This window comes from Mauremys reevesii, linkage group 9, assembly GCF_016161935.1.
Source record: "Mauremys reevesii isolate NIE-2019 linkage group 9, ASM1616193v1, whole genome shotgun sequence".
Taxonomy (NCBI): domain Eukaryota; kingdom Metazoa; phylum Chordata; order Testudines; family Geoemydidae; genus Mauremys; species Mauremys reevesii.
Window position 1 is genome coordinate 75,745,628 of NC_052631.1, and position 12,500 is coordinate 75,758,127.

The window sequence follows — 12,500 nt, forward strand, 5'->3', positions numbered from 1 at the left end:
AAACCCAAAATTATACTGTCTTGCGCTGCACAGAGAATTGTACAGAGTATGCTCATGAAATTTGCCCCCTCCTTCAATGTGGAGAGAGATATGCAACAGCTTTTTGGTCCCAGTTATGAATTCCACACACTGGATTTTAGACAAAACAAAAACAAGTTTATTAACTAAAAAAAGATTTTAAGTGACTAAAAGGGATAGCAAACAGATCAAAGCAGATTACCTAGCAAATAAAACCAAACACCCAGTCTAAGTTTAATATACTATAGAAACTGGTTATAAACAGCAAATTCTCACCCTAAATGTTGTTCTAGGCAGGTTGCAGAGCTTACTGAAGGCAAGCTTAAAACTCCAGATGTTCCTTTCACATGTCAGACACCCTCTAGCCTGGGCTCAGCCCTGGCCCCTCAGCTCAGTCTCTTTGTTTATCAGGTGTTTCCAGCAGCCTTCTTTCTTGGGCGGGGAGTTAGTGAAGAACAAACCACGATGATGTCACTTCCCTGCCTTAAGTAGTTTTTGCATATGGCAGGAATCCTTTGTGTCCCAGTGTGGTTCCCGTCCACCCCGGTTAGTGGAAAAATACTAGTATTATCATGGAGACCAGTACTGGGTGAGTTGATCACATGACCCTGCAGCCATAACTCAGAGGCTGTTTGTAGCATCCTCAGGAAGACTTCTCAGTGGGTGATTAGCATCTTCAAAGACCTGTTGTTTTCCCTAATGGCTGGCCATACAGACTGATTGCATTCTGTCTAGTGGGCGTTCCCCAGGTGTAAACACATTAGTAATAGATTTTTAGACAATATTCCTAACTTCAGATACAAAAATGATACATGCATACAAATAGGATAATCATATTCAGTAAATCATAACCTTTTCAATGATGCCTCACATGACCCATCTGGTATAAAATACATCATAGTTATGCCATAATCATATCATAACAATATCTCTATGAAGAATATGGGGCGTAGTGTCACATCCTGATCACAGTTTATTTATGTAGCACAAATAATACTTCTGTGAAGCACAGAACAGCTCATTGAAAAGGTTTATTTCCTGTCTAAACTTGTGTCATTTCAAAAGAGTTACTCCTCAAAATATTTCACTAGGTCACCATCAGGAAGAATAAGAACATATGCATCTCAGTGTTTATGGCCCTGGTACACAAATACTTCCTCTGGGTAATCAAAGGTCATTCCTTCAATATAATCTCATTGCTATATGGAGTAAGAGGCTTTAGGGACAAAGAGCCAGCATAGTCCACTCACCTAAAGCAGAGCAACAGGAATGTCAGTATGAAAAACAAACATCCAGACTGCTAACATGAGTTCTTATTAGTCACTTTCAGTGACACTAATGGGTACTTGGAGAGTAATGGCTCACAAGTCTTATGCTGCTGGTGCTATTCACAGCAGTTTTCTACTATCTGTCATTTTGGCAAAGAGACTGTCACACTGTGCACCTGCATTTTGGGAGACGTTCCATTTTTCATTGCTTCTTTTTTATGTTGTGGTGGCTTAAAGTTACTGACCTTAATTACTAGTTCTTCACTCTCTTTTCTCTCACTAATCTTCAGTCCAGAATAGTCCACATCTACATTACACAAGTGCTACAGCTAAAATTGAGAGACAATAACTTCCCTCGACAAATATCTCTACCTCTGTCCCAAATTAATGCTGAAGCAATTTTCCAAATTTCACCAAAGCACCATAGTGTTCTTAAAATGTAAGCTTTCATTTTACTGGATTCTGAAGGCAACATATGATCTCGTGTGGAGGAGATTCCTCAAAGAGGAATTTACTAACAATAAAATTAGGCATTAGGTGGCTTAAACAGGAATTTTGCCTGAATAAGAACTCCAGGATTAGGCCCATATGGGGAGAGGGTATATAAATGCAAGAGGCAAGTCATCAAGGGGTTTTAAAACAAGGTATTTCACTGTCCTGTAGAACTTTGTAGCTTATTTATTGTGAGCAATTTTCCTTGAAAATGTAGGCATTTTTCCATCAAACAATTATTCACAAAGATGTTTCTATCATGCAACCAGCTCTAATGTCCAAAGATCCCATTGGAAAATATTAGGATGTGTATACACACAATAATAAAAGATCAGATAGGATTTTTAAAGGAATATACAAATTTCCTAGGTAACATCTTTTCATAATTCCTGTGTAAGTTGCTTCTCTCACATAAACTCAAGACAATTGTTTATGTCCATCATTCAGATGAAGAGCTACTCTAAATGTTTGAGTGTCATCTAAGGCCTTGTCTACACTGGCAAGTTTCTGCACATTATAGCAGCTTTCTGTGTTGTAACTCCCGAGGTGTACACACAGCCAAGCAGAAACTGGGCAGTTGCAATGCTGTAAAAAAACACCCCTACAAGAGGCGTAGAGCTTTCTGCACCGGGGGTACAGTGCCGCAGTGCCAGTGTAGACACCCTGGTCAATTATAGCACTGCAACTGACCTCTGGGAGGTGTCCCACAATGCTTGTTCTTGCCTCTCTGGTCATCGGTTTGAACCTACTGCCCTGCCCTCAGGTGACCAAGAGTCATCCCCATCCCATAAATTCTTTTGGAATTTTGAAAGTTCCCTTCCTGTTTGCTCGGTGATGCGTACAGTCAGGAGCGGCGCCAGGGTTTCTGGCGCCCTAGGCAGAATTCGGGGGGTGGCATTTTGTGTGCTCCCCATGGGGTGCACGGAAGCTTCCGGTTCCACTCCCATCGCGCCGCCAAAGACGGACCCTCCGTCAAAATGCCGCAGGCGACAGCGGCAGTCATTGAGCTGCTCAATTGCCTGCTGCTGTTTTCCACGGCACGTCGGCAGAAGGTCCTTCTTCGGCGGCACGATGGGAGCGGAACCGGAAGCTCCCGTGCACCCAGTGGGGAGCGCACAAAATGCCGCCCCCCGAATCCTGGCGCCCTAGGCGACCGCCTAGAGTCGCCTAATGGAAGTGCCAGCCCTGAGTACAGTGGTCTCTGCACATCTTTCCAGGTGGCCATGCCTGCTCCACACACCAGGCGATCCCCTGCTTGGACTTGCTGGACTTCATCAGCATTTGGGGAGAGGAGGCTGTCCAGTCCCAGCTGCGCTCCAGCTGTAGGAATTATGATACCTACAGACAGATTGCACGATGCATGACAGAAAGGGGCCATGACCAGGACACACTACAGTGCAGGGTCAATGTGAAGGCACTGAAGAACATCTACCACAAGGCATGGAGGCAAACCACCGCTCTGGTGCTGCTCCCACGAGCAGCCAGTTCAACAAAGAGCTGGACGCAATACTTAGCGATGTCCCCACCACTGTGGATACTTCAGTGGCTCACGTGCCAGTCAAGAGTGGACCAAGCCAGGAGGAGGAAATCTTGGACAAAGATGTGGAGGGGGACCTAGAGGTAGAGGACGACTTGGAGGTCAGAGGTGCATGCAGCCAGGAGCTCCTTTCTACCCTAGAGGACGCTAGCAAGTCACAGCTGTCAGATATTGGCGAAGTGCAAACAGGAGAGGAGGCCCCTAGTAAGTGGATTTGATTTTGAAAATTGCTGAAGCAAGTTGTTGGAGGCAGCAGGGTTGCAGAAAGCAGGCTTGTGTCTGTGTGATGTGTGTACCACCACATGCCTAGTCTGAGCGGCGGAAACAGGCTGTTGATTGACTCCCTCACTTCATGGGAATATTCCTCAGAGATCTCCAGGAAACTCTCATGGAGATAATAGGCCATCCACTGCCGCAGGTTCTTTGGCTTTGTTTCTTGCCTCATTAACAGTAACTTTCCCACGTCACTCTGCCATCATAGGGGGAAAGAAGGGAACACCATTGCTGCACACAGGCGAGCAACATAAGGGCCAGGGAGGAAGCCGCAGTCTTGGAGAAGACCCTCCTTTGATTCCCTGCTCACCCTTAGCAGCGAGATATCCTCCATAATGAACACAGCCTGTGGAAAATGTGGGGACAGGAATGATTATCAGACCCCCCAATCCCTATAGTGCTGGCTTTCCCCAAGAGCCATGTGTCCAGTGTACAGCAGGGTCTGGGAACACTGATTTCCCCTGCCCCTGCAGCTACTCACCATTTGGGGGTCTTGCAGCTCATGTGTACTTGCCTGGGGTCAGCCAGTTAGTGACAAGTATGAGAGTACTGGCTGTGTTTTAAACCACTGAATCAGTGTTCTCTGTGTTGCAAACAATACTGCTTCTGTAAAATGTTGCGGTTTGGCTTCACTGAGGTGACCTTGGGAGCCCAGTCTCCCTCTTTGTTATAACCAGCTGAACAGCTGCGCAGAATTAGAAAGCGGCCACGAAGAACTAAGGAAGACTTTCTGCATGACTGTGAGGGTTTACACCCCTCGTTGCAGGACAACACAGCCTAGTGGCCCAAGTCCCTAGAATTGCCCCTGGTTATGGGGTAGCATGGCCTAGTGGCCAGAGTCCATAGAATTGCCCCTCGTTGCAGGGCAACACGGCCTATGGCCAGAATCCACAGAATTGCCCCTCGTTGCAGGGTAGCACAGCCTAGTGGCCAGAGTCCATAGAATTGGCCCTGCTTATGGGATAGCATGGCCTAGTGGCCAGGCTCGGGGGGGGTCTAACCAAAACATGCTGAGGCTTACGGGGGGCTAGGTACCAGTCCGTCACTCCCCTCCCCGGGACGCTTCCTACCGGGTTGATAGTTGGGGGCTCCCATGAATCCCTAGGTCCCCCGTGTGTCTCCGGGTCCGTCGCCTACACTGGCTCCTCCTGCAGTAAGTCTTCGTGCCGGCGAGGAGAAGCTTCAGGTCCCAGCAACTTCAAAAGTGGTGGCTGGTCCTTCACAGGAGCTTTCCAGTTAGGTCCTTCCCCTGAGGCCGCCCACCCAGACTAAGCTGAGTTCCCTCCTTTTATACTCCCAGAGCACTTGGAGCATGCCCAGTACAAGCGGAGCTGGACTTCTGCTGCCAGAGCTACTGATCTGATGCTGCTGGGGCTAGTGCGGGGCGGGGCTGCCCCGTCACAGTGATGCTATGATGCACTCCACGGCCGAAAAACAGGAATTGAATGAGTGGCAGGACAGCGAGAAGAGGGAACGAAAGGAGAACATGCCATGCCAGAATGAAGCCATGGAGAGGCTCTTCAATGTTATGGAGCACTAAGCGGACACACTCTAGGCAATACTAGCACTGCAAACCGAGCAGCTCTCTGCCCGCCCTCTCCTGCAGCCACTGTTGCAAAACTCTTTCCCATGAGCCCCCCAGACACTGCCAACATACTCTTATCAACCTCCTGGCTCCAGTCTGTACCCACGGCATTCCACTCCTCCCCCTTCACAGTCCAGCAGTGTGAACTCCCAGTACCCACTGCACTCCACACCCATCCCTCTGCAGGTTAGCTCTGCTGAAGTACAGTACCTGCTGCACTGTACTCCAAAGAAGAAGGTTGGATATGATCCCTGGACATACACAAATCTTTAACAGTCCCGGGACCCCATCTCTTCCTGGGACCTTCCCTTCACCCATACCCCTCAGTGCTGATGTGTTTTTTTGTTTGACTCTCTCCTCCTGTTGTTGTTTTTTAATAAAAGAATTGTGTTGGATTGAAAGCAAACTTTATTCTATTAACTGAAAGCAAACAGAGCACTGCAATTATCTTAAACCTTCATATTGGATCATCTGCACCAATCACAATCACCTGCTAGCATTACAAGCACTGCACTCCTGAGAATAGCAACAAATATTAGTGGCTTTCAGCTTCAAATTGCTGCCTCAAGGCATCCCTGATCCTTATGGCACCACGCTGCGCCCCTCTAATAGCCATGGGGTCTGACTGTTCTAATTCAGCCTCCAGGCATTCAGTCGCCACAGTCCAGCCCTGAGTGAAGCTTTCAACCTTCCCTTCACAAATATTATGGCGCGTACAGCACACAGCTATAAGCATAGGAATATTGGAATCGGCCAGGTCTAGGTTCTCATATAGGCAGCATCAGCGGACCTTTAAATGGCCAAAAGCACACTCAACAGTCATTCTCCACTTGCTCAGTCTGTTGTTGAACCGTTCCTTGCTGCTGTCAAGGTGCCCCGTGTATGGCTTCATAAGTCACAGTATTAAGGGGTAGGCAGGGTCTCCCAGATCACAATAGGCATTTCGACTTCCCCTACAGTGATCTTCTGGTCAGGAAAGAAAGTCTCTGCTTGCAGCTTCCTGAACAGGTCAGTGTTCCGAAAGATGTGTGTGTCATGCACCTTTCGGACCAGCCGACATTAATGTCTGTGAAATGTCCACAGTGATCTATAAGTGCCTGGAGAACCATTGAGAAATACCCCTTCTGATTAATGTATTTGGTGGCTAGGTGGTCTGGTGCCAGAATTGGAATATGTGTGCCATTTATCGCCCCTCCACAATTAGGGAACCCTTTTTGTGCAATGCCATCTACAATGTCACGCACATTGCCCAGAGTCATGGTCTTTTGGAGCATGTGGCCCTCCATAATGTTTAAGAGCCTCTCCATGGCTTCAGGAGCAAGTGACCCTGCACACTTCCATCAACATGAGTCCAATGGTCAACTTTCCCACTCCAAACTGGTTAGCGACTGAGCGGTAGCAGTCTAGAGTAGCCAGCTTCCACAGTGTAATCGCCATGCACTTTTCCAGTGGCAGTGCAGCTCTCATTCTCATGTCCTTGTGCTGCAGGGCTAAGGCAAGCTCATCACACAGTCCCAGGAATGTGGCTTTCCTCATCTGAAAGTTCTGCAGCCACTGGTCGTCATCCCAGATGTGCATGACGATGTGATCCCACCACTTAGTGCTTGTTTCCCGAGCCCAAAAGTGGCATTCCACTGTGGTCAGCACCTCTGTGAGTGCCACAAGCGATCTCATGTCATAGCTAGTATGCATGGTGAGATCAATGTCTCACTCCTCGTGTTTGTAGTTTAAGGAATAAATCCACCACCACTCGTGACGTGTTGATCAGAGCAAGCAGCATACTGGTCAACTGTTTGGGATCCATTCCTTCAGAACGAAGAGGCTGAGCACGCAGTACACAAACTGTTGAAAGATGGCACCAAATGTGGACGGAAGCACAGGGATTGCTGGGATGCAAAGCAATGCATCACAGGGCACTGGGACAGGATCCAGGGTGCCCCGTGACCCCCTCCATCTTCACACAACTCTTAGCAGCAGAAGAGGAAGAGATGCTCCGTGGGATAGCTGCCCAGAGTGCACCACTCCGAATATCTGAACACGCTATTGCACAGACAGCTGACAGTGTGAACACACAATAGCGGTTTCCCTTTGGCGCTCTCTGAGCAGTGCTGTAACTACCGGTGCTGTAACTCTGCCAGTGTAGACATACCCTAAGACAAGTATTGTGGAAAGCAGTATTCCAGGTCCTGGCATTTTTTGCTTTAAAATGACATGATCTTTGCATGTCTTAGCAGCAAAGAATCCTGTGGCACCTTATAGACTAACAGACATTTTGCAGCATGAGCTTTCGTGCTTGCATCCGAAGAAGTGGGTATTCACCCACGAAAGCTCATGCTGCAAAACGTCTGTTAGTCTATAAGGTGCCACAGGATTCTTTGCTGCTTCTACAGAACCAGACTAACACGGCTACCCCTCTGATACTTTGCATGTCTAACATTTCCTCATATCATTCTTCAACAAAAAACTCTAACTCTCCCCCGTTCCCATCCCACCTGAAACCAGAGCATTTATTATGTTCTCTGAACACTCACCGCTCTGAACATTAAGAACCCTACATAACAGAGGGAAATTAATCACAAAAGGTTTGGTTTAGATGCATATCTAAACCTTCTGAGTTAGTAAACTGGTTTGAAAATCTTGAAGGATTAGGCTCTCTCAGGACATTACTAACACTTTCTGCCTTCTTTCAGGATGAACACCTTGCAAGAACAGCCTATTTGGGGTTCTACAACACTCACATTGCCTGAAGGGACCAAAAAGTGTAGGGGCAGGTGAAAGTGAAAGATCACTTGAAAATTGTCTCTGAATTTTCCTGATTCTCAAAGAGCTGCCTCATCTTGCATAATGAGTGAGGCAGAGGCCCTGTGAAAATTTAAAAAAAAAATAAAAAAAATTACCATATAGTTAAAAACTGACTAGACGTATGTGGGGGCAAAAATAACATTGACCCTGCAAACTTAACATTCCTTTAATGTGTTTGTATGGAATGAGAATAAAAAAGTACTATATATATTTATTAAATGCACAATTGGAGAAACTATAATAAAATGGTAAGTTATATAAAAATATTTGAAGCAACCTCTGTCAGGTTCGCAGCTACAAGCATATGATTGGTGCCATCTTTACAAGAACAATTAAAACATGCTGTCCATTTATGAGGCAACACAGTACCATCGGAGTAACTTCCATGAGCAAACTCCCTGTATTCTCCCTGGAGTCCTACCCCATTTTTGGTGACCCATTAGTAGCTTTCTATATGAGATCATAGGTGCTTTTGAAACTTTATGGAAGTCTCATTGACTTTCTTAAATACCTAACTCACTTTTGAAATGGCATGTAAGCTTCTAAATCAATTGGATACTTTTGAATATGGCACCTCTTGACTTGTGTGCATATTTGCCAGCAGAAGAATTTGCATGATTGTATGTTAATATATACATAAAATAGAGAACTTAGATCATGTCCTTCAAATAAATTAGCCAGAAAATACCCCCCTGATACTCAGTATATAGAGTAAGGATTCTGGAATTACATTAATCAGAAGTTTGCCCATGACAATTGTTGATGACATTTTTAATAAGCCTTTTAAAAAACTATCAACATCTATTTTTATTTTATAGCATATGGGAATGTTACATATATCCCAAATTGCTCCAGTGGCATCCAAGCAACCAGTCTAACTGGAAAGAGAGACAATGTCAAGTACAGAGAGCAACATATAGTATAAAAGTGTTTAATTTGCTCATTTTAAAGGTATATTAGACTACTCTGCACTTTGCATTATTCTTCAAGGTAGGTTAGGATTTTTAAAAGATATTGATACTCCACAAGACCCCAGTCTTGCAAACACCTATGTACATGAATAACTTTATGCATGTGAGTTCATTATGGAGGGGCTTATGTAAAGTAACTCTTGTAGGTAACCATTTGTAGGATTCGGGCCCAAACATTTCAAGTTTCATGTTGACGAGAAACTTTCATTGGGTAAAAAGAAAGTTCAGCAGTTACCGGTATAGAAACACTTGAGTAATATGCATATTAATTGTATCACATAATGAGATGTTCAGCTTTCTAGAGAACACATAAGCATGTTTTGGGCACATGTAGTGTATTAAAATCAATTCTAATAATGTACTTCTACACACACACAAATCCTTGTAATTAGAATCACAGCTGGTAGCTGGCATCAATACAAGAGAGAAAATGACAAATTCAAAAAAGAAACACTACACAATGGAAAGTAAAACATCTCTGAAGAAATATCAGAGGAATAATAAATCATCTGATAATAACAGAGAGCCTTTCAGTTGTCTCAGTTATGGGAATCATTATTAATGTGAGCAAAATCTTCCTATGAGGATTGTCTGTATTTTGCTGCAAAAAAATCTGCATTCTGTGAGGAAACCTCCAAAGTGTTCCGTGTTCCGCTTTCAGTCAGGAATCTCCTGCTGACAGTTTTTACAAGCTGAAACCATCCAGTACAGTAAAAAAGATTTCTGCTGGGCCTTTTTCAGGAGGGGAGGAAAGAAATCACAAAAGCATACTCTCTTTATTTATGGTCCACTCTCTTATCCCAATTGCACAATCTTCAGATCCGTGGTTCAAAGAACAATGCTTGTCCCCACTAGTTTGAGCACTGATGCTTTTTAATGTAAGCATCTTTAAAAGATTTCTTCCTATTAGCTGCAAAATATTTTGATCCAAATTCAATAATCTTCAACAAACCCTCCCCACCACCACTACTTCACATTATGAACATTTCAGAAGTGTAACATTTTTCAACCTCCACAAAGACCTCACTCCACTGCAGGCATTGAAGTAATTGTCTGCACAATATGGAGAGTTTTAATACATCATAGCCTGCAGGTAACTATTTCTTTGTATAGATTTTTTTCTTTTAATAATGTTATTTTATATAAAGTATTTATTAAGTTCAGATTTCACAGCTTTAAGTTTCTGATTAAAACATCAAATGGTAATTGTTTTCACCATAAGTCTAAGAGTAACCATTAGTATGAATTGAAATTGTATAACCAGCACTCATACTCAACCATACAATTTAGTCTGAATCATTCCCTGGACAGACTAATTAACTTCCAAAACAAAGCCAGGGAATTCCTGTTGGAGTGATAATCCTACAGCGACATTATGCAAACTTCACCTCTAGGAAACTATCTTGTCTAACTATGAGTGCATCTTACAAACAACGCAGAAAGCTTTCCTATTCTGTTGCGAATAGAATATAATTACTCAGTTTCTTTGCAAAAGTCAGGGAAAATGTTTGCTTTCATACTACTTTAATTTATAAAAAAGAAAAAAATGAGAACGAGATGATCAGTAAGAAAATAAGTTACAGTTGTATGTTAATATATAGATTCAAAATATATTTAAACTACAATATGTGATTCAAATTCAGAGATAGAAAAAGCTACCCCTTCACCACCTACCAAACTCATAAAGGTAAATAATAAGCTGATGAGGCCACCAACAGGAGATGGTATTCTTTCATTACTGGTGAACAAATAATCTAAGACTGTCTATAGAATAATGGAATCAAAATGCACAAAGACTTGCAAAATATTTTCAAACTACAACAATGAAGCAGGATAACAAGATGGACCTCAAGAGCTACAGACTCTTGAAGCCTATTTTAATTTTTTACACATATTTACTAAAGCACTGCTTACATAAAGTAAGTAAGTAAGTAAGTAAGTGTGTGTGCGTGCGTGCGTGCATGCATGCGCCAAAAAGGCTGTAGCCAGGCTCCTGTTAGCCCAGCTCCAATTAAGGGGTATTAATTGGTGCTGGCTGGGTGTGGCTCGCCAAAGGGCTTAAGGAAAAACACCTGTGGGCCTGGTTAGCCAGGAGGCTATATAAAGCTGGCAGGAAGGAAGCAGAGGGGGAACAGGAAAGGGAGGAGCCAGTGGCTGTAGTTCCCAGCCGGCTGAAGAAGCTAGCTGTCTCCCAGGGAGCTGGCTGGAATGGACTGTATGTAAATGGTGGTGGGAACTGACACAAGGAATAAAAGGGCACTGGTGCTTGCATATCAAGCAGTCTCCAACTGATTTTTGGGATGAGCAGCAAAGCACTCCATTAGAGGGGGGAAGGATAGCTCAGTGGTTTGAGCATTGGCCTGCTAAACCCAGGGTTATGAGTTCAATCCTTGAGGAGGCCACTTAGGGATCTGGGGCAAAAAATTGGTCCTGCTAGTGAAGGCAGGGGGCTGGACTCAATGACCTTTCATGGTCCTTTCCAGTTCTAGGAGATTGGTATATCTCCAATTATTACCTATTACAGTGTGTACATGTCAGAAAAGAGCAAGCAAAGGATGTTTATCTAATTACTTCTCTGCTCCACAGTCTATCTGAAACACTGCTACTGAAGTCGCTTTCCTCTCCAATATCAACATTATCTATTTAAGCTTTTTGTCTCTTACTGCATCCGATTCAAATTCCTTATTCTTACCGTCAAGGCCATGTACATTTGCCTATTTGTAACACCAATTTAAATTTTCTTTTCCTCCCACTATGATCTTCTCAATCCTCTCTTCTTACTGCTTCCTTTAGACCAGTGGTGGGCAACCTGCAGTCCATCAGGGTAATCTGCTGGTGGGCTGCGAGAGAGTTTGTTTACATTGGCTATCTGCAATTCCCAGTAGCCATGGTTCGCTGTTCCCGGCCAACGTGAGCTGCGGGAAGTGGCGGCCAGCACATCTCTGTGGCCCGCACCCCTTCCCACAGCTCCCATTGGCTGGGAACGATGAACCACAGCCACTGGGAGCTGCAAGGGCCCTGCCTGTGGATGGTCAATGTAAACACTGTCTCACAGCCTACCAGCATATTACCCTGATGGGCTGCATCCACGTGGGCCACAGGTTGCCCACAACTGCTTTAGACCCTCATTTTTACATATCCTTCTTGTTGCAACCCTACCCTAGGAACAGTCTTCCTGTCTGCAAATCTCCCCTCTTCCTTATTTCTAATCTATCCTTAATTAAAACCTGATCTGGAAGTAATTATAAAATCACTGCGGATTAAATTTGTAGATGACACAAATGTTAGTGGAGTTGTAAATAATGATGAGGACAGGGCAGTCATACAGAGTGATCTGGATTGCTTCGTAAGCTAAGCTCATTAAAACAAAATTCACGTGAATATAAAAGCATATAGCCAAATGCAAGGATGTATATCCAGGAACAAAAAAATGCAGACTTTACCGCCAGAATGGAAGACTGTATTCTGGAAAGCTCTGGCTCAAGCAACAGAACATGAGCTCCCAGTACAAAGTTGCAGCAAAAAGGGATTATAGGATTCTTGGATGTATGACT

The 12,500-nt window shown here is 44.2% G+C and overlaps 1 protein-coding gene and 1 long non-coding RNA gene across 5 annotated transcripts in view; one reads left to right on the forward strand and one right to left on the reverse strand.

Annotated features, from left to right (window-relative positions):
• Positions 1-12,500, reverse strand: part of LOC120371899 (connector enhancer of kinase suppressor of ras 2-like) — a 581,536-nt gene that overhangs the window by 405,478 nt on the left and 163,558 nt on the right. Inside the window, exon 1 of one of the 4 annotated variants that reach the window (XM_039488340.1) lies at positions 4,659-4,769. The exons of the other annotated variants lie outside the window; for them this stretch is intronic. Coding sequence (XP_039344274.1) covers positions 4,659-4,683 — 25 coding nt within the window. The 5' untranslated portion in view covers positions 4,684-4,769. Of the gene's footprint in view, positions 1-4,658; positions 4,770-12,500 lie in introns of those variants that run through there. 4 annotated transcript variants of the gene reach the window in all.
• Positions 11,096-12,500, forward strand: part of LOC120371905 — a 38,571-nt gene continuing 37,166 nt past the window's right edge. Inside the window, exon 1 of the long non-coding RNA XR_005584643.1 lies at positions 11,096-11,161. This is a non-coding gene — a long non-coding RNA (uncharacterized LOC120371905). The remainder of the gene's footprint in view (positions 11,162-12,500) is intronic.